Source organism: Brachionichthys hirsutus, chromosome 5 (genome assembly GCF_040956055.1).
Source record: "Brachionichthys hirsutus isolate HB-005 chromosome 5, CSIRO-AGI_Bhir_v1, whole genome shotgun sequence".
NCBI lineage: Eukaryota > Metazoa > Chordata > Actinopteri > Lophiiformes > Brachionichthyidae > Brachionichthys > Brachionichthys hirsutus.
In genome coordinates this window covers 9,253,557-9,275,870 of record NC_090901.1, presented here as the reverse complement: position 1 = coordinate 9,275,870, position 22,314 = coordinate 9,253,557, and the positions used below count along the sequence as shown (strand labels likewise).

Genomic DNA, 22,314 nt, shown 5'->3' with positions numbered 1-22,314 from the left:
AGCGAATTCTGATGTCTTTCAAAACGATATTTTGGCTCCTCTAAAAAGTTCCTACTTGTATGAAGAGTCGAAGCAGAGCTTCAGGTACAAGTCCGCCGTCTTGATAAAGAATCCCCCACTGGAAACTAAGGTCAGTCCAAATATCATTCCCTGTCGATGACACCAGGTCACACTTATTGGTTAAATTGGAATTCCTTTTAGATCCATTTCTCCATTTCCCACTACAGTACAGCGCTTTCCGGGCCAAGAAAAGAGAACTAGGATACGCAGAAAAGGACCTCAAGGAGTCACTTGGATTTTTGCTTTTTGATGATATCCATAAGGTAAAGAATTTAAAACAATAAAATACATGCATCTCCCAATAAATCCAAATATATATATATATATTATGATATGTTATTTTAAAGGCCGAAGCACTTGCGGAAACTGGCGTTCTCACTGGAAACAGCACATGCACATCTCTGGGAGATCCTGCAAAAGGTAATACTACACAATCACAACCCCCCCCCCCCCCCCTCTGTATGCAGAGGAGAAAAGTCAACATCAGTGCATGGAAATTTGCTATGATATTAAATAATTCTTGGAGATTTAAAATGTGTTGTCCAAGTTATTACCTTGACGGCCATGTGGCAGATGCTGCCTGGTGTTCCCCTGTTTGAAAGTGAAAGTAAGAACAGAACAGCAAGATATAAAGAACTGAAAGGGGGGTTCTGTGGTGACCCAGGAAATATAACTTCCCGCAGTGCAAACCTTAATATATCCTGGAGGAAGAAATTCATCATTTGTAGTCTTTTATTTCACTCTAAATTATAATGTTGATTTCATTTATTTGTGACAGGTACTCCTTCGATTAATTGTTTTGTTTCTAACTTTAGTTTGAAATGTCACCACATTGCGCCTGTTATTCCTCGACCCACTTTACAATTGTTAAGTAAATTGGGGATGCTAAATTGTCTGTAGGTGTGCGTGTGTGCGTGAATGATTATCTGTCTATGTGTGGCTCTGCGATAAACTGGCGGCTTGTCCAGGGTGTACTCTGCCTCTCGCCCGTAGACTGCTGGGATAGGCGCCAGTAGATCAGATAGATTTCGGATTAAGCGGTTAAGATAATGAATGAATGCACCACGCGTTTATTGATTCTATCGATGTTTAATACGTTTTCTGTGTTTACTCAGGTGTGTACATATCAACATACTCCGACTGTTTGGAACGAAATCACTGGTATCATGGGAAATCGGGATACATTGTCATCGTCAGGCTGACAAAGGTATTTGTGTGTGTGGGGGGAGGGGGGAATAAATAGTTAATCTGAAAAAAATGTTGTCATTGTGTTTTCAATCAAAAGAAGCGTCTGTAAATAATAATAATCTGTCCTTTAACATTCCAACAGGGTAGAGTTAAAGAAGTCTCGGAGAACTACACGCAGAATTTCACTGCACCAACTGAAGGGTTTGACTGTCATGTCTCGGAACAGTTGGTTTCCGTATCTGCCAGAAGCAGCTCCTTCCTTGCCTTTGAGAAGACCCAGGTAAGAAACGGCTCATGCATGTTCTAGAGTATTTCTTATTGTTACAGTTATTGTTCTGGGATAACGGGCAGCTAACGTCTGCTGTTTGGACTTCACAGTATTACATGTACGAGCTTCTCGACGATGGAAGCAATGGGTTTGCGCCATCTCCCAGTGCTGCCTGTCCTTACGCCATTCTATCATTTTCCTTTATGGACACCAGAGCAGCGCCGCAGGCGCCTCGCTTGGAAAGGTACGCCGTCACTACTGACGCACGTGATCTGCCCTGCTTGTCATACTATATATTCAATCGATACCTTTTCATTTAAACTCACAAGATTACAATTGCATTAATCAATTGTTTGATGATTTGTCTTTTCAGTGCAGAGAAAAGGCTTGGTGAGTAACTTGTAGTCAAGAGCAAAACTGGGGGCCATTTCGTGAAGCACTTTCAGGGAAGTCAGGATTAAAGTCCCAAGCCTGACTTGAACGAACTAAACAAATAATTCCGGGTCAAAGTAATTGAATAAAGATTACCGTAGTTTCAAGAATCATTGAATTTGATTGCTAATTGATTCTTGCGATGATTTCTTTTTCCAGATTGTTGCTACTTTCCGTGGAGGGGCCAGCTTCAGCTGGGCACATATCGGCTTGACATTGGGCTGAGGACTCGAAAAGGATTCTTGATCCCCGCCGAACTGTAAGTTAAATGCGGACACTAAAAATACACACATAACTATTAAATGGCTGATGATTGAGATTTTGCTCTCTCTTTTTTTCCTGTTCTTTCTCGGACTTTGTCATGCAAGGCCGCCGTTGTTGAAAGTTCACCGAGTCATGTCCATGTTTGAACTGAGACGGCTGCTGCCCAGGTCCATCTTTGAAACAGGCTTCTCTGGAGAAGGTATGCTGTTAGAAAATGTTGCAAAAGCAGCTTTATTATGGTGGAGTGACATTGTCAAAGGAAGTTTCAACATAATCCATGGAGTTATGAACTGCATCATTTATTATTTTGTTGGCTTTGTGCTGTCTTTCAGTCTCTCTGGATGGCTTGTACTGCAGTTGGTGTGAGTTGGTTTCCTCAGAGGTCGACCAAACCGGTTCGCTTTCTTTACTCCTGGGGGAGATAAAGGAAAATGACATTGTGAGTTTGTTTGTTATTCACATTACAGACTATTGGCTAAGTGCCAAGCCACTGATTCTGTGTAATGTAAAAAAAAAAAAAAAATAGTCATAATCTTTAGAATTTGTCAGAAGCCTGGTTTAGTTTTATTCAGCTAATATTTCCTGGAATAAAATTGTCTTTGTTTGGCTTCTTTAAATGTTGAATAATGAATAACAGTGAGAAATGAAGGTGGTTGACTTTTACTTTCCTCCCAACATCCACACATCATACCTAAGTAACTTGCCAAGTTTTGCACAGGGACTCACAATTCCTCTGAACGATGGCGGATTTCTTCTATTGTTGCACTCCTCCCATTTTCTCCCATATGACGGTAAGAAGGAAAATACTGACCTAACACAATGCTGTCCACCGTAAAGTACTTAATTTGGTCTTTGTTAACAGCCATAACTCAACTTCACATCAGTAATGTGTATTTTTCCTGTTCAGAAACCGATACCAGTTCAGCTGTGGTTCTGCAAGGCGTGTTTGTGTTTCCAGACTCTCGAGTTGTACATAAAGGTGATTACAGCATGTGTTTACATAAATAAAAGGAGATTTCCCATTCCCTGTAGTTCTTATAGTGTTTGTTTAGCTTTTGTGACAAAAACAAATTCAGTGATTAAGCACATTCTTTCTTGATTTGTCACAGGTACAGAACTTGGACAGAGAAACGACAACATGTCATCTGAAATCCTGCAAGTATTACCAATGTTTAGTTATGCAGACAGCAAAGTTGAGAGGACACCTATTCCCAGTGACAATCTGTGTGAAGTGTATGCAGAGCATATGCAGAAATACGCCGCTCTGATCAATCCTGGCTTGACATTAAGTCCCTCTAGAAATTTAAGCAGCTTTCCAGATCAGCATGATGTGCTGGATGCCCACAAGGACATTTATTCATCTCCAGAGTGGACTGACATGGCATGGCAGAGTTTCAAGTCCTACTTGAGGAAACCAGTCTCTTTTCAACTGCCAGTTTCCAAAGCTTCAGAAATCCTGACAGCTGGTCGGGAGGGACAGATACAAGATTTGGACGATGTCTACAGCTGTCTGTCATCTCCAGAAGAGGCATCGGCCAATTGTTCTATCGTTGGCTCAGAAGACCAGCTAACTATAGACAGTTGCATCAGTAATGCTGCAGCACAGGTTGACTCAACAACTGTGCCTCAAACTGTTGTACCAGAAGATTTTACAAAAGACAGTGACAAATCTGAACTGATATTGCTGTCCAAAGCTGGCGGTATGCAGACGGAAGATGTCCCTACTCCCGCTGCCGCGGATGATCATCCTACAGAGCTAATTCTTAGCATCACTTCCTCTGAGCAAACTGTTGCTGATGCAGACTTAAGTGTTATCAACACTGAGTCATCTACAAATAATGACTTTCATCTTTCAGGTTATTCAACAGCAGGGGTGACTTTTCTGGATCACGAGACTGTTGGTAATGAAAAGGTTTTAAAAAGTCCGGCGATCACCAATCTCAAAAAAACCAAACGTAGGAAACGACACGACAAATTAAAGAAGCATGCATCGACTCCGAATCTACAAACTATCAAAATGCTATTGGAAGACGACAGCCTGAAAGATATGCAGAAAGGTCACGCCAAAGATTCTTCAGCCCATCAAGAGTTGAGTAGTTCGTTGAAGAGGCCTCCTCACCGGATGAAATTTCAGAGGAAAAATCGCTTATTTGGAAAACTGTCAAGAAATAAAAAATTGGCAATGGCCTCTCTTGGCCTAGAAGAAGCACAGAAGACGAAATCGGGCCGTGGAGATGAGTCCTCCAAAAACATCTTGAGGGAACTTCAAACTGGATCTCTGACAAAGAAAATGGAGCCCTTGGGCATAAAGCCAGTTAAAAGCAAATGTGGAAGATTTTTGGTCCCTTACGGCTCTGCTGATATTGCTGATTGGATTAATGCTCAGCCAGGACAAGATGAAACACGCCCAGAAAATATTTTTATTGATGCCTCTGTGAATGGTCATGACACAACTGAAATGGAATCTAGCATTGCTCCAAAGACAACAGTGGATGAAACAGAGCTCACGCCATCTGGTGATGGAGAGATCCATCACTCAGAAGGAATTGTTAGTCATGTTATTCCTGAAGACTGCATCTTGAGAAGTTCAGATGATTGCAATGGTTCACTAACTTCCAATTCTGAGTGTAATGGGATTCCATTACAGAGCAATGCTTCAGACACGTGCCCCCCTATGACAGATAAAGAGAAACGTGCTGATAACCCCTCCCCAGGAGAGTATGCAAAAAAGGCTCAGTTAAGCGGAAAAAGACAAAGAGGTACTATTCCTGCTCAGGACACCAAGCCTTGTGTGAAGAAGAGCAAAGTTGACTCGTATCCCGATTCAAGTGCTTGCATTCAGGATACTAACTTGGATGTCACGAAAGTTCCAGAGATGTCAGTTGACCCTCATTTTGCCGCTATCTTGGGCCTGACTCGTAAGAAGATGCCGGATATAATTCTTGAACCAGAGCATGATGATACTCAACAAAGGGCAGACTCCTCGGAGACACAAGAACAAACAATTGTAGACATACAACATCCGATTTCACAGAGGATGAAGATTAAAGAACTCAAAAAGCATCAGAGCATCTCTGCAGAAACTGTCAGCGAGAAATGTAAGTCTTACTTTGAATATCTCTTGTTTTGTGGATGAAATCTCTCCAACTCTGAAAATGATTCTTCTTTTTCCTGCCATTTTTACAACTTTTACCACTCTATCACTGTGATTTGCTTGTTCTTAGGGTTTTTTTTTACCTTTCTTCGTGCACATGCTGGATTTTTGCCAGTTTGGTATTGGGTTAGCTTCTGTTTTGAAGTTCCTCATAGCAATACATTAGTATGTTTTAAAAGCTTTCAACAGGCTCCTTTTATTTTCATGCGACTTATCTTTGTCTGTTTTGTCTCTTCACAGGGTGGTTGCATTTTCAAACTCCAACCTTTACCAACGAAAAACACAGAATCAAAGGGTGTCCTTGGGATATTTCTGTCAGGAAGACTTTTCACGAAAAAAGTAGCATTGCTTGCTCATCTTCAGATGCTTTGAACTTACTTGCTGACTTGGCTCTTAGTGACAGCTATGACCCCTTATCATCACAACCAGACCCAACACTTCTGCAAAAACCTGAGACAAGTTTGAAGGAGTGTTATGACACCATTGCTCAGCAAGAGTCAGTTCTTCATCCTCTACTTAGACAACGTGCTGCTATACCTACTCGGCTTCTTCAGTCTCCTTCTCCAAGCAGTCTTTTGGGAGGGAGTGACTTGAGTGCTGTGATACCTCAAGAGCATGCATATTCATTGCCCCCATCTACCGCTCTGCTGTTGGATTTGTCAGGTACATCCTTCCAGGTATCCCCTTTAAATGGTTTTACCAAACTGCTGCAGCATTACCACACAGTGCAGGATGACGGAGTTGGAGCAATACATCTCAATGTCTGTCAGGACGGAAGAGGGGAACACAACATTAAATCTCCAGAAGAGGTCCTGAACAAGCACACAGAGTGCATGAGAAAGTTCAGGCACTCTCGGACCTTTGTTGCAAAGGATGGATCTGTCAAAGTCACAAAGCAATGGAAAGAAAATTATGACTTTAATCTTGACAGCAGGTTTACAAGTGACCCAATGTCCAGAACTGCCATCCGAGCTTTACATGGGTATGTATACTGAATATTAAACTTTGACTCTGTATAAGTTAAAAATATATGCCTTAATATAATTTTATTGCATTTTGATTTTAGCATAGATAATGAATCAATTATTCTACTGAGAATATTTATGTACATTTCATATTTTGTATAGGCCATGGGATTTCTCCATTCAAGACACTGATGTAGAGAAGCGCCTCATCTTACATATGTGGATAGGCCTGTTCTACAGCCGGTCAACACCCAGGTTCATTCAGTCGGACTCACAATGTTCAGAGGACAGTGAATCTTTTGAAATGCCCTGTGAACTGGTATCAGTCCCAGCTCAGTCTGAGCTCAAGGCCAACTCATTTGCTACTGGCCTGGATGGAACAGACAGCCGAAATGTATCAGCTACAGAAATGCATTTAGTGCAGAAACAAATACAAAATGCTTACACCTGCAGAATGGACAGTTTTACAACTGAGCGTTCTGAAATTGAATCTAAAGATGCAGAAAACTGGAAAATGGAAGAAAAGCTACACCAAGATGGCAGTATAGAACCTTCACCAGAAGTGATTCATACACGCAGTGGCTCAACAAAGACAGACTCGGCTTTGGCCTTGAGTGCGACTCTTGTGGAGAATGCCAGGCAGTTATGTATGGAGGAATCTAAAGCACCAGAAGAGACTGAAAAACCTCATGAAGATGTGGATTTTTTTGCAGTGCATGAAGATAATGTGATCAACGATGCTCACTTTGGGCGAAAATATGCACCTGATGAGAATAACCTTTTCATTTCAAATGTGGAAGCTATGAATAATTTGAATCATCAGCGGGAAATGAAGATGTGTGACGGTCCAGGCTCATCCAATGAGTGCTTCACAGATTCTAACCACCAAGCCCCGCTGAGAGAGCAACTACCTCAAGTAAGCAAAAGGGAAGACACCTGCCTTGATTTGCAGTTGAGCACAACGTCTGCCAATTGTACTGCAGTGGCACTGCCATTGGCGGTAAAACTAAATGTTACAGATGAACATTCCATTTCAGAGAAACCTCTGCAGAGGCAAAGTGATCTCGTTAGTTGTGAAACTGCAGGTGAGGAAAATTCAGAAACTTGTATTTGTTTGACATATTTGCATGATCAATCCTTACCAAAGTCTTATGGCCAAGACTCCTTAGAGGATAACGAACAAGCATCATTGGGAGAACGACTACCTGATACCAATAAGAGAGAAGATGTCTGCCTCGACACACAATTGAGTGCACTGTCTGCTAATGGCAGTGCATTTATACCGCCGTTGACGTTAAAGATGAATGTTACAGATGAGCAGTCTTTTACAAAGGAAGCTCTTCACTCTGCATCACAGAAGCAACCTGTTACTCTTGAAACCTTCATTGAAGGAAATTCAGAAAACTGCATTTCTTTGACGGATCTGTGTGAGCTCCGTGCACATGGGTCCGTTTCCCAGATAAAGGACGAGGTTGAAACAGACGTCCAAAAGAAGATGATATCAAATGTCAGTCAAAGCGGTAATGATCAGAATGCTAAATCAGTTATGGGCGGGCAAGATATTGATGACACAAGTCCAACGGAGCTACTTCATCATCAGCCCGACTCTCCTAAATTTGATGTCATAGCATTTGAAACTGAGTGGCCATTGAATGAAACCGATCTCAAAAGTCACAACACAAACAAAGGCTTTGGAAATATTTTGAGTCCAGTTATTATTCCGTTCATTGGACTAGATACCTCCAGAGACTACCCAGTGCCACCATATGACTCACCCTCTGAGGATAACGTTGCAAAGGTTCAGGACCAGTTATCGCTTATCACTGACACTGCATCTCCTGGAACCATTCCACCCACAGAGGTGTTACGTGCAACTCAAACAGACGATAGCCTCCCCCAGGGATCGGAACACTCTCTCACCTTTACAATCTTAAATACCAGCCCGGAGAGCTCTGATTCTTTTCTGGAGAAGCTTTCAAAAAGGTGCATACAAGACGACTGCACTCAGGCATCAATGGAACAGGAGTGCCTTATATTCTCAGAACAAATGAAACAGCTTTTGAAACAGAGTAAGAGGGGGCCGTTACACCAAGTGAACAAAGCCGAATTGTCTCACACCAGCCCAATGACGCTGCACTTTTCCAGTCTAGAGGAACAGGATGACTTAACAGATCACCTTGATGCACCATCACTTGTGGGACAGAGAATCCAAGTTGACGTGTCTGACAGGAAAGCCCTGGTATATAGTGTGGCTGCAAAAATAACTTTACATCCTCCAAAAGTATCCCAAGGCACAGGCAAGCCAATCGAAAATGCTGAAGTCTCAGGTGTTGCTGCAGAATCTGCCAGGCTGTACACCATGATGATGAACAATGTTTCTGCTGTCAAAAAGGTCCCATCTTGTCCCAAGCTCTTCATCAAGGATAACAGTGACCCAAAGCCTGAACCAAATATCCATGTTGCCTTCTGTAACCTGAATTCAATTGAACTATCTCACAAGTGCAGATTCTTCATATTTGCAACATCAGAGGATGCGCTCTTTGAGGAAACCAAGGTATGATGATTTTAGAACACATATGCTGTATGGTTTTATATAGTGTGTAAATATGTATGTATAATCCAAGGGCTTGTTCTTTCATGCTGAAGCAGTTTTGAAGGCTTCATTACCTCGTGTTCTAGCTTGTCCCACATATTATGCAGTGTGGATTTGGAGCATGAGTCACCTGTAGATAAGCCTCTATTTTAAGGATGACTCTTGGTATTGTCTGTTAAAAGAAGCATTCCTGTCTTGGAGGTCGTATACAAAGTCATCTTCCTCCTCAGTTGGCCTTTTCTGCTTTGCAAAGAAGCTCTCCAAATGAATGAAAAAACTGTTTCTGGCCATTACATAACAAAAATATTTTTTCCCTAATTTATACCTTGAATTTTTTAATCCAGACTGGTCAATATCTGTATTCACTGTTTATTTTTGCTGTATTGGTTGGATAAAATAGTACTCGTACAATATTTCCTTTTTTGGGGGGGGGTCCTTTATATTTGAATGTAATGTCTCACCAGATTTATGAAATGGAAACTGACTTGTAAATTTTGGCCATTTTCTCTTTGATTTATTAAAGGAACAGCTCGTGGCTGAAGGACATACTGCTCTGCAGCCATTTGAGTTCTTTGTGGACCAGGATAAGTCTTCACCTTTACTCATCATCCTCAGGAACATAGACATCGCAGAACACCTTTGTGAGGTAACTGGTCAGCTGGTGAAAAGCGTAATGATAGGACTTCTGCAATGGATAATAAATATCATGCTCTCTGCTTTCCAGGTCCCGCTTTTGCTCGAGCTTAAGGGGTCACCGCTTGTTCATTTTGTCGGAATTGATGAACCAAATGATGTTGTGAACCTCACGCATCAGGAGCTGCTCATCAGGGGTGGTTTCATCGTGTTTGACAGAGCAGCACTGGAATCCCTCACCCTTTGTATGTCCGCCTTTAACTGATTACCCATTGCAGTTGATTGTGATTGTGTCACAGATGCAGCTCAGCATTATGCCAGTTTAACTCATGATGTCAAATTTGTATGATTGTATAAGGCAACATGGAACAAATGTCAGACATCCTGCATGAACGAAGCAGAAGAGGAACGTGGAAGTGGACGTTGCACTACAGAGACATCCGTCGGCTAAAAGAAAGTGCAAGGTAGGGAATCGGTTTTGGGAAAGGAAACAAAAACAAACTATTGTTCCTCACATCTGTAAATAGCATAACTTTTATACTACATGATAATAATAATCATTAAAGAAGAGCTAAGAGGACTCCCCACAATCCATATAATTGTAAGCAGTAAATAAGATTACACACACGCACTCACAGATTCAGATGACCTGGAAATTAGTCAAAGACTATGACTGACCTCCTAGCAACCAGACATCCTTGCATTCATTATTCATTTCCTTATTTTACACTTTTTAGCAGGCCATAACTGATCCTATCGACCTCGTCTAAATATATTTTTTTCTTTTCACATGTCCAGGTTAAGTCTAAAGGCAAAAGAGAAGACGCTCTTCCTAGATCGGTGTCAAGAAGAAAGAATACTAGAGGTCTTGCCTTACCATGAATGTGACCTCACGTCAAGACATCAGCCGGACTATCTCACGTGTTTGGTCCATTTGCAGGCCCAGAATATATCATCTCGCTTCCCAGTTTTTATCACTGGTGAGACACTACTGCACAAAGGACATCAATAATGATGTTTGTGATTTTCTAATCAACGTGTGTAATGTTGATGCAGATTCTCATTCATCCAGATCATGGCAAAATCCATCAAGGTTGAATGTGAAACAACCAGACTTCTGTTCAGAGTTCAAAGACATTTCACCAGTTGTGTGTACAGATATTTAAACTCTTCTAAGGTTGCTTTACGTGTACTGTGCATGTACTCACTCAAGTGTTAATGTTTGGCCTTAACGATCAACGAGTTAACCCGAAGAAACCTCTTAGATGAAAAAGCGAAGCATCTTCCAAATCAAAAAAGAAGTCCAGTCGCTTCACATTCAACCCTGCAGCATAAATGTGTGGAGTGTGGAGTAAATGTAATCAGGAGTGATGGATTAAATGTTTCTGTGCCTCAAAATCAAATGGGTTTTTTTTGTAAGTAATGACATTTTTTTGTCTCTTTTTTTTTTTACAGATGCCAACGACGCCTCATTTCGAAAGAATGGAATTTTGGCAATGAATTTCACGTCGTTTCTGGCATGTTCCCAGAGCGAAACGTTCACAATATGACCCAGAAACAGGAGGACGGAGAGACAGGCCGACTGTGCTGATTCAACTAGTTATGGAGATTTCAAATGTTCGACATGTTCTCATTTTTCTACAGTGCGTTACTTCAGCTCTTTTGTATTTATCCATAATTAAGGATAGACACTTGTTTTTGTTCATATTGTTTAGTTCTGGATGTTTTTTGAAGCGTTTTGTTTGTGTTCTTGCAGTTTAACATTGTTTTTTCCTTGCAAATAATTTAAATAAGTCTTACATTAGTTTTTTATTTGAATACGTATATTAATATAGCCTGTTCTGGTTGCTGACAATGATTATCAATACTTGAATGTAGAATTCTTTGAGCACAACAACATACAACATGCAAGCTAAATATGTTCATTGTTCCTGATGTTTACGTCAATAAAAACATGTTTTATTTAAGCGTTTGTGCACTTTGATCCAGACTAGTCACAGTCCATTGTGTTTTGATGAACACAGATTACCCCGACAGGAGGTAGAAATCCCCTCCACCCTGTTTTTTATTTTATTTTAGTTTGACTAGCCCCACCCTGGAAATTAAGACTGCTAAATAAATTGTGATATATGACAATAAATTTACAAGAAAATGCATGAGATTAACACAATGTAGAACCTAATTTATGTCTGTCTCTCAGTCATCCAGGTTGAGGGAAATCACAAACACCAAAGCAACTTCACTGGTAAATGTTTAAAGGTCATCCTGAGCAAATGACTGGTTACTCATGTCAGCATGTTTTCAGGCAACCCTTGGCCAATCAGCTGCTGCAGTCTGTGCACATAGTCACGGCATTTAAAACTGAAGGCTTTCACGAAACATCCACTAAAGCCATTGTGACTGATGTTTGTAGTGTTTTTCACTGCCACTATAACGCTCACTCTTTTTTTCCTTTTACTAATTTATATAACACCACCTACAGGTGGAGGCAAAATTATTCCACCCAATGTATGCTGGATTTATTGGCAAAAATCAGCTGTATGCAGTAACCAACCCGACTTTATTATAAAATGTTCGTACCGATATAACAGCCCATATTTTTTATTGGCCTATAATTATCTTCCATTAGGTTCGAAACAAGAAAAAAAGCATGTTTTGCTTTGTTCACGACAGTGAAAAGTGATTCAGAATCCGCATGCACACCCAGACTTGCTGCAGAATTCCAAACTACTCTTCCTTTTGCCCGTGATACTCCTCTGTACAAAATATTATCGAAATCCCCTGATGATTTCTGACCAGATTTTGTGAATAAACAATCACATATGTACATATTATGTGCCATATTATGTGCCTTTTTAATTTATTGTTATTTTGCATCTGTGGTGTAATTTATTTTTATTTTATTGTTATTTTGCATCAATTGAGTAATTTAATATTAGTTTTATTGGTATTTTTACATGCCAATGATTTATGTACCAAGGACTTTCAACGAAAATGAAATGCTCCTCTTAGACAGGACGTTTGACTGTACTTGTACTGTAATACAGTACATGCTACTGTTTGACTGTACTTGTACTCTAATATTCTATCTAATAAATATATTCATCATCATCATGCGCATCTTCGCGCAGCGCTAAACCGCTCGAACGCAACAGAGCTACGTCGACAGACACTGACTTATGCGCATGCGCAGTCTAGGTTCCTGGGAGGGATATGTCGACGGAATCAAGATGGCGACTCTGGCGAAAGCGCCAACATATTTACTAGAGTAAATGTCAAATATTAACCGCAGCAGCGGGTTTTCTCTGGTCCTTTGGGCGCGTTGTGAGACATGAAGACCGGAGACATGATTTGGAAAAGGAACTGACTGCTATTAATACCACAGCAAAGCCAGCGAGATGTGCGAGAGCTATGCCCGCTCGCTGCTGCGTGTGTCGGTGGCGCAGATCTGCCAGGCTCTGGGCTGGGATGCGATTCAACACACTGCGTGCGATCTCTTGTCTGATGTGCTGCATCGATACACACAACAGCTAGCCCGGGCTTGCCATCGATACTCCGAGCTCTGTAAGTGACCCATTCAGTGCGCTGATTACTTTTTTTTTTTTTTTTTTAATCCTGAACTTCTCTATCGCGTTGTTGTTAACTGATTGTAACTGGCGCCCCCTAGCATCACTTCATACGTCAGAAAAGTGCAGTAGCTACACGGCTAGCCGGCTTCCGCGTGTTGTTATTGTGGCTGCGATGCTGGCCAGATGTTGTCCCCTCATCATCAGCAGTAAAGTTAAACTGTGTGTGAAAAGAATCGCTCAATGTGGAACCTGTTGGGCGCAGGCAGCTCCAGGATTGCTGCCCTTCTAAATCAGGGGATCTTCCGTTTAGTGCACCACAATCACTTGCTAACAGTCAAAGTTTTACTCCCAAGTTATTAGTTCTGACTGATGTTTGTACTACATTTCAGACGGACGGACCGACCCAGTGCTGGACGATGTCAGCCATGCTTTTCGGTTGCTCGGGGTGAGTCTGAGTGAACTGGAGGACTACGTCCACAACCTGGAGCCCGTGGCCTTCGTCCATCAAACCCCGACCTTCCCTGTTAGCAAGAACAACGTCCTGCAGTTTCCCCATCTTGGAGTCCGTGATACCGAGGAAAGGAAGGATTATATTCCAGATTACATGCCGCCGCTGGTCTCCTTACAAGAGGGTCAGTACATGTCATGCCTATGTATGTATGAGTGTGTGTTCCGTGTTAGGGCCGTACGTTAGACACCTTTCTCAGTATAGTAAAGGTAGTCGTCGATTTACGACCACAATTGGTTCTGAGGGATTGTTCGTAAAACCAAATGTTTGGTGGTAAGATGGCCCGTGTTAAGTTACCATAAATATGTTGTTATGATTCCGTAGGAGTAGAAAGAGACAATTTCCTCGCGTAGACATCGTGGGTGAGACCGCAGAAACCGTCGTACACTCGGTGCGCTCGCTCGTAGAAACACCTCGTAGAAACACCTCGTAGACAGACGAGTGCGGGCGTAGAGTCGGCCTGCTGCGAGCCGCATCGGCCGTAAATCGACGACCCCCCCCCCCCCCCCCCCCCCCCGTACAGTTCAGCAGTGCCACAAACTACATCCTCTAAAATGAAGATACGATTTAAAGTCATCGCCTCCTTTAAACATCAAGTCCTAAAATCAATATCACCATTATTCCAACCTTATAATTTGCTTATTATTAATGAATAGGTGTTGATTTTTTTTTGTTTGTTTTTTTTACACTGTCTACAAAGCGCTCCCACAACGTCTGCGCTTTAAATGTCGACGCAGAATTCTTTGAGCGCAGAACCTCCTCTGGTTGAGGAAAGCCCTTGGTGTTTGTGCGACTGTTATTCATGTTCCCACGCACGCATCTGATCGGAGTGGACGTGGGTAAACACGGCGTGGGTCTTGTTTCTGAGTGTTCTAAGTGTCGACTTTCTGCTACAGTTCAAAGGGATGTATAATGAATGATGAATCATAGACGCCTTTAAACATGTCACCCAGATGAGTGTGTGACTGTCGTCTTTTTTTGTGGGCCTGGTGATCACGTTTATTATTGTGCGTGTCCGTTTCCTTTCAGAAGAGGAGGAGGAGGAGGCCCACGCTGACATGGGCACCTCAGCCGAAGCGATGCAGGTGGCATTGGAAGAGGATGAGGAGGAACTGGAAGAAGACGAGACGGTTAACGATGAGAACCACCCACTTAAGAGGCACCTGGACAGTCCCGATGCAGCCATGGGTATGATGCCTACCTCCAAGAGGCCGCGCATGTATCCTGGCCTCAGCCCGGAATGGGGAGTGGAGCCCAGGGAGCCCCTCACCTCTCTGAACCCTCAGCGTGTTCCTCCGGGCGTGCTGCCGTCTCATGATAGCCTGGAGCCGCTGTCACCCGAAACGCCTTCTGGAGCACTGCCTTCCTTCAGACCTCTGCCTGTAGTACCAAAACACTCTGATCAAAAGGGCCCGACCACCCCTGGAAGGAAGCCCAAGGCCTCTTCCCCCGGCAGGCAACGGACTAAGTCCCCCAAAGGGGCCCCTCCCGTTCCGCTGGGCGGGAGTCCCATCCATTCTCCAAAAGCATCGAAGGAAAGAAAGAAATCTCCGGGAAGGATGAAAAGTCCTAAAAGCCCCAAGAGCCCAAAGGTGGGTCCGGCCAAAGTATCCCACCCCCAGAACAAGACGGACGCTCTGCATAAGCTGCCGCTGTCTGCTCTGAGTGAGAGGATGGGGAAAGAGAACATCCACATGCGTCTGAACATGGAAGACAGGGACCCAGCCGAGGGCACCTTGAAGACGGAGCCTGATAGCACGGCTATCGACGACTCCATCGACGCTGTGATTGCCAGAGCGTGCGCTGAGCGGGAGCCCGACCCGTTTGCTTTTTCCTCGGGCTCTGACTCCGATAGCAACGGCTTCTCCAGCCCGAGGAGGCTCACCATCATGGAGCCGGCGACGCCGAAACTCCTCCTTGGAGCGAGCAACTCCGTAAAAGACACTCCGACGCCACTTCACCCGCAGGCTCACGCGGGCCTGGGGAACTGGACTATGGACGATTCGATTAACGAGGTGATACGAAAGGTCAACCGGGGGGGTCCGGCCGCTCTTCCACCGAACCAAGGAGAATACGTGTCGTCGGGTTCGGCCTCGCCGCCGACGCCCGAGCCTCTGCTCAAAGTGTTCGAGGAGAAGAACAAGATCGTGTCGTCAGTAGACGTGAAGAAGAAGCTGAAGAAGGAGCTCAAGACGAAGCTGAAGAAAAAGGAGAAAGACAAGCCCAAAGACAAAGACCGGGAAAAGGAGAAGGGCAAGTCGAAGGAGAAGAACAAGGAGAAGAGCAGGGACAAAAGCAAGGAGTTCTCCAAGGCCGGTAAGATGCCCAGGAAGGAGTTTGGACTGAAGGACGATGAGCTCTTTGCACTGCGGGACTTCACTCTACCGGAGGGATCCCTCAAGATCAAGTCCAGAGATGGAGACGGTCTGAAGAAGGACAAGGAGAAACACAAAGACAAAAAGAAGGACAAGGAAAAAAGTAAAAAGGATAAAGATAAGAGGGACAAGGCGAAAGACCGGAACAAAGACGACAAGCAGAGACAGTCCGCTCTGACGCCCTTTGGTCTGGGGGACGTCCCGCCCCTGTTCAGCCCCGCTTCCTGCCTCCGCATGCCCTCCATGCTTCCTCCTCTAGCCCCGATCCTCCAAGATAAGGACGCGAAGGGCAAGGAGAAGGACAAGAAGAAAGAGAAGAAGGAGAAGAAGAAGAAGAAGGATAAAGAGCGGGAGAAGGCCAAAGAGAAGGAGAGGGAGAAGGAAGAGAAGAGGAAAGAAAAGGAGAAACGAGAGAAGGAGAAAGAGAAAGAAAAAGAGCGACTTCGACTGGAGAAGGTAACTTTTGTCATCTGGCCTGTCGCCGTGTGTTTTCAGAGTGACGCTGAGCTTTTCCGTTTGCCTCCTTGTTCCAGGTGAAAGTGGAGACTCCCGCAGCGCTAGCTTCGCCAGTCATTCCCAGACTGACGCTCCGGGTGGGAGCGGGCCAGGACAAAATGTAAGCTCGGAGGGAACGTTTTCCCGTAACGACGGGAACGTGTTTGTTTATGTTTGTGACGCCGAACTTGTCTTCGTGTCCGTCCGTCTCCAGCGTCATCAGTAAGGTGGTTCCGAACTCAGACGCCAAAACGCCGACCCCCAAGACCCCTGCTGCCAAGTCCGGGCCGGGAAATCGACCTCGGACGCCGCCGCCACCTCCAATGATCTCGTCAGCCGCAGCCATTCTGCCCCCGCCTGCCTCGCTGCTTCCAGCAGCTGCTGCCCCCGCGCTAATGATGTCTCCTCCCCCTATGCTGTCTCCTGCATTGTCGCTCAGAACTCCGGTGCGCAGCGTCGTGACTGAGACCGTCAGCACCTACGTGGTGAGTCCTCGACCACGTGTCTGTGTCTGTGTCCAGCTGGACCATGATTCAATTCCAGATTTTTTTAAACTTATATTTAGTCAATGGGCAGCATCGTGCTAAAGGTTTGTGTCGCATGCCCCCCCCCCCCCGCCCTCCTCCAGATCCGAGATGAATGGGGAAACAAGATCTGGATTTGTCCTGGATGCAACAAACCTGATGACGGCAGTCCCATGATCGGCTGTGATGACTGTGATGATTGGTATCATTGGTAAGAGATTGATTTTATTTGTCCTCTGGTCTAATGAACTCAGTGTTCTATTATCGTAAGTTACGTTCCAGTTGTTGCCACGACGAAGCCTCCGTTGGTTTTGTTTCTTGTCTCTTTAATGACAACGTTTACAGTTCGGTGTGTTGTTGAGGGCTTTTTTTATTAGTCATCATTTTGAGTGCCCTTTTTTAGCTGCATGCTCCCTTCCTTCCCTAATCCCAATTGTCTTCTTGTCTTCTCTGTCCTCCGCTCAGGCCCTGCGCTGGGATTCATACGGAGCCTCCTGAGGACCAGCAGTGGTTCTGTGTTAAATGTTCCAGCAAGAAGAAGGACAAAAAACACAAGAAAAGGAAACACAAACTGCATTAAGACTATGCAAATAGCACATATCTGAGAACTTTTTCTTTTTTTGGACACGGAAGCCATCACTAAACACTAGTGGCACTGCTGTAAAATAAAATTAAAAAAAAGTTTAAAACTATGGAGACTGATACTAACATCCAGTGTTTTTTTTTTTAAGTAATCAATGATGATTTGTGTGTTGATAAAAAAAAAAAAGGGTCAAATCATCACATGTCCAGCTTTGATTCTCATGTGGGCTCTGTGATTTTCCAATTTCACCTGTGAATTCTTTGCCTGGTGTTTCGGATTAAGGAGGTTCTGTTTGTTATAATATAATAAGCTGATCCAGAGAACAACCAGTAACAGCCACCGCCTTTATTTCTGTGACCCAGTTTGCTGCAGTTCCATTGAAATGTCATGTACATATTAATGATGGTGTGTATAAATGTGTCGATACAAGCTTCCAAGCCGAGTGCATTTTGTCCTTCTAACTTCTGTCCATTTTCAGGAATTGGTTTTTAAACTCAAATGGCTTTCTGTAATTTCTGTACATTTTTTTTTAAATTTAAAGTTTGTATTTGTATCTTTTTCTTCCCATGGATCTGTCCTGCCCTTATACTGTAGCTGTGCTTGTAATGTAAATCATTTCACTGATATTTCAATATTAAAGATGAACGGGTCTGTGTACTCACGGACTTTATGACGTTAATGGTCATTCCCACCAGAACTGTACCGTAGCGTGTCTTCTTACGTTCTTCTCTTAAAATGTGTGGCAGAGTACCCGACATTTCACTAAAGATGATCAAAAGTGATTTAGTACAACTCCGTATGAGTCACCTCAAAGATTGTGAGAATAATAATTAAAAATAGTGACATTTACAAATGGCTAAATGACAGGTGGACGCTTTTGTCCACTTGATGGGTCAAATAATGTATTTTAATACTCAAAGTCGGGATTTTCACATTTAACCCAAAATTAGCCCCCCTTGTGACCTTTTGTTGGACTTGGACACTTTCTAGAAAATGTTGATTTTTGTCCACTTGAAGCATCACAAGGATAAAGAGGTTCAGAAGATGAATGAATGAATTGGAACCTTTGTGCAGGGTGACACAAGGGTGAAGGAGCGTGAATAGTCTCAGAGGCTTTGCTGTTCCCCTGATGACCAGAAGGTGTCGCCCTTCCTGCACAGCCCCTGGTATGCGGCTCATAGCCCCTTGAATCACCTCAGCATGTTCCCTCTGCACGTTTCACCACATTATGAATGCCAGAACAGTGGAACACGTGCCTCTGTTTGGTGCATATTGAATCCTTAATTTTCAAATTCATTCATTCATTTTCCAACCGCTTTGTCCGACGCCGGGCCAAGCTGGAGCCGATCTCAGCAGTCAATGGGCGAGAGGCGGGGTTACACCCTGGACAAGCCGCCAGTTCATCACAACTAATTTGCAAAATACAGTAACACCTTGAATTAAAACCATCTTTACACTCGCCATCCTGTACGAGAGAATGCGCACGTGAATTGTGACATCAGCGCGAGCTTCAAAGATGTTCATACTGTGAGAAGTTGAACTTTGTTTTTCCAGTTGTCAGTGGTTTATAATCTTGTGGTCACACGTTGGTCAGATGCAGCTGTGAAGGTTTTATATCTATGGCAGCAGGGCCTTTTTTTTTTATTACCAGTCAGGCTTCTCTCGACACACTGAACCCTGAAATGTCTACACACTTATCAGAACCTCCTTGTTTTATACACTTCTGGGAAACAATCAGTGTAGAGTATAGTGGCTGACCTCAGAAGTCAAGTCAGTTGATGCCATGGGATGAAAAATGCATTTTGATGCTCAATTAATCATTTATGAGCAGCAGCATGCAGTAAATATTCGGTCGGGTGGGAATGATGCGCAAAAGCAGCTCCTGTTCTGAATGAGCTGCGGCTGCCAGAGCTCATGAGAAAAGCCTATTAAAGTCCTGCCACCTACTAAGTGTAAGAGCATGGATTGGGATATTTAATCCTGCTCAGACATACATTCTTTAATTCCTGTATATTTTGTGGTTTAACAGGCTGAAATGTGTGTGTCAAGATTAACACAACCAAATCAGGATGTGTGATTTGAACAAAATAACATTTTTACACACCCAGTTGTTGAAATGTGGAATTGCTTTAATATACATATATATATATATATATAACCTCATTAAATTTTCACACGTGTTATATACTCCAACAGTCTCTAAAGGAAGTGAACTTTGTGTTCTGATGACAGTAAATCTAGAGGAAGTGGAAAAGCGGAAGTGTCCTAATTAAGCGGAACCCCAATGACTTCTTCTCATGCAATGCAAACTGACAGTTTAAACCGGTATACCTTTTAATTTTATAGAGACAAATTTACTGATGCTTTCACTTTCACGGTCCTTCATACGGAATTAGAAGGGGAATATAGCAGCGGCAAATTATGTCTTATAACTAGATCCAATTTGATGAGAAACTGCAAGAACCAAATCGTCGAGAACATCATGAATAGTATCTGCTACTGACTTTAATGCTAAAATACACGTGGGCTTGTCTTGCTTGTCCCTCTTTTATCACATGTGCTGGTGTCAGGTCTCCATTTAAAACATTATCGCACGCATCTGTCAGATCTTAAATGTTGCTATCCGGATCTGTTAAAGATAGAGCTCTGGCACATCTGCAAAGGATTGAGACTTCATTTATTACTCTGTAAACATGTTTGCATCTCATATCCTCCTGGGACCCAGCTTTGCGTTAGCATGTCCTCTGTAATGGACAAATGTCCACTACAGAGGACATGCTAACTGGCTGGGTCTCAGGAGGATATAGATGCATCTACACTGCCTGGCAAACGGGATACAATGCTGCTGTCATTGTTAAACAAAGAAATGATTTTGCAAACATACAGGGACAATACCTGACAATATCACTCGTGAGTCCAAACATGGTGTGAATTGCTATCTTTATTAGCAAATAATGTATATTATACAAAGGAAAATAATTTTATGTACATTAGCTAGTAAATTGATAAGGAAAGATAATGTTTACGTTTAGAAGGGGTAGGGTTAAATAAGTATTTACTTCTTCCTACTCCCTTTCGCTCACGTAAATTGCATAGTTAGTGCATTATGGTTATTATTTATTGTTTGAGTTATTGTTAATTAATATTACATGTGCTGCGTGTGTGTGTGTGAATATGTCTTTACATATGTGTGTACAGTATATATATGTATTTATGTTTATGTATATGTGTGCGCATGTATTTGCCATTGTTTTATCATTTTATTCTTGGTTGTTTACGTGGTCGAAATAAATAAATAAATAAAAACATAAACAGGTGATGTATTTCAAAATTCGACTTCTTTGGAGGAGAGCGTGCACCGAGACTTTCGGTATTAGTCTGTGCACACAGTCCCGAGGGAGCCCCACGAGTGTTAGAAAAGAGAAACGTGATGCTTGCTCTCAACCGGTTGCAAGGCCGGCTGTAGAGCTGTAAAACATGTGCTGTTATTTGACTTATTGCATAATATGAGCGCTGCACGCATTAAAACCAAACAGCAACACCTGTCCCTTCACCGGGGAGGTGAGCAGGATGCGACTGGTTCATTTGCAAGTTTGTTGCATCACAAATGCACGTATTGTTTTACCTCTGTACTCTGACTCGTGAAAGAATCGACCCACGCTGAGCCTTTTCTGTGCTCTAACGCGTTGGTAGATCAGGGAAAATAAAACCTGCAGTTATTTTGTGCCTGTGCCACTGACAGTCAAGCTAAGCTGCAGAAGCGTGCTAAAGAAAGTGGGTTCCAGCACGCAGTGCTTAGAATATTCATGCTGACAGCACTAGCAATAAAATGAGGAGGGATTTGTGCAATTATCAGAGGAAGTGATGCTGTTCCTCTCGGCTATGACACCGGCACAGATCAACATGACCCTGTTTTTTTTTTTTTTTTTAGATGACTTCCCTACTTGATGTCACGCTCCTCTAACGGAGCGCAGCACCTGTGAGAGAATGAGAGCCAGATTTAATTTCTCCAGGGCTTTCTGCAGAGAATACGAAGACAAATTGCTTCAACATTTTTAATCTTGTGGCATGACGGTGAGACAGCGTGTTAGTTATGAGAGAATATGTTCTGCAATGTTTGGCAGCTTCAAATCATATTCTCAACTCGCTCAGATCATCGGGAAAATAAACGTGTCTATTGCAGATTAAAGTGTGAGGCTCTCTGGAATACAACTCTGTTGTCGAGGCTCTTCAATACGCCATGCATGCTGCCAGTAAATGTAATACAGTATATTACATATATTATATTACAGAAAACGTTTTCAAATCCTGTATAATTGCATCATCCAGCTAAAAGATATGTGCAGCATTTCATGCTCTAAGTACTGCTTTACCTTCAACTGTTGCAGGTATTTCATATATTGAATTGAATCTGGAAATTCAAACTGTAATCTTTCCTTATTCAAAAGGTATCCATGGTGGACTACGATGCGCATTCATGTCTTCGAACAGGCCATTTCTCCCACATGTAATCCGGAGGAAAACTGACACAAGGTTGTCCCAGGAAAGCTGCTCTGCCTGCTTTATTTCCAGGGAGCTCATGGAGGGACGGCGACGTGCGAATCCCCACAGGAGCTGCAGAGTGGATGATTTTCATATTCAGCAGCAGTTTATAGAGGTGATCTGTGACTAGGAGGATGGTTTGTACTGAAAATAGCGAGAAT

General features: G+C 43.0%; 1 protein-coding gene and 1 long non-coding RNA gene across 2 annotated transcripts; both read left to right on the top strand.

Annotated features, from left to right (window-relative positions):
- The first annotated feature begins 9,717 nt into the window (after positions 1–9,717).
- On the top strand, positions 9,718–11,449 carry LOC137894360 (uncharacterized). Its single transcript, XR_011105479.1, has 4 exons — positions 9,718–9,802; positions 9,916–10,021; positions 10,356–10,537; positions 11,013–11,449. It is a non-coding gene; the product is annotated as an uncharacterized lncRNA (long non-coding RNA).
- A 1,506-nt stretch (positions 11,450–12,955) lies between these two features.
- Positions 12,956–18,290, top strand: taf3 (TAF3 RNA polymerase II, TATA box binding protein (TBP)-associated facto). The gene is made up of 7 exons (XM_068739346.1): positions 12,956–13,121; positions 13,516–13,758; positions 14,664–16,465; positions 16,543–16,625; positions 16,719–16,989; positions 17,133–17,239; positions 17,494–18,290. Exons 1-7 carry the CDS (start codon positions 12,956–12,958, stop codon positions 17,606–17,608), a joined length of 2,787 nt encoding a protein of 928 aa, XP_068595447.1. The 3' UTR covers positions 17,609–18,290.
- The last annotated feature ends 4,024 nt before the right edge of the window (positions 18,291–22,314 follow it).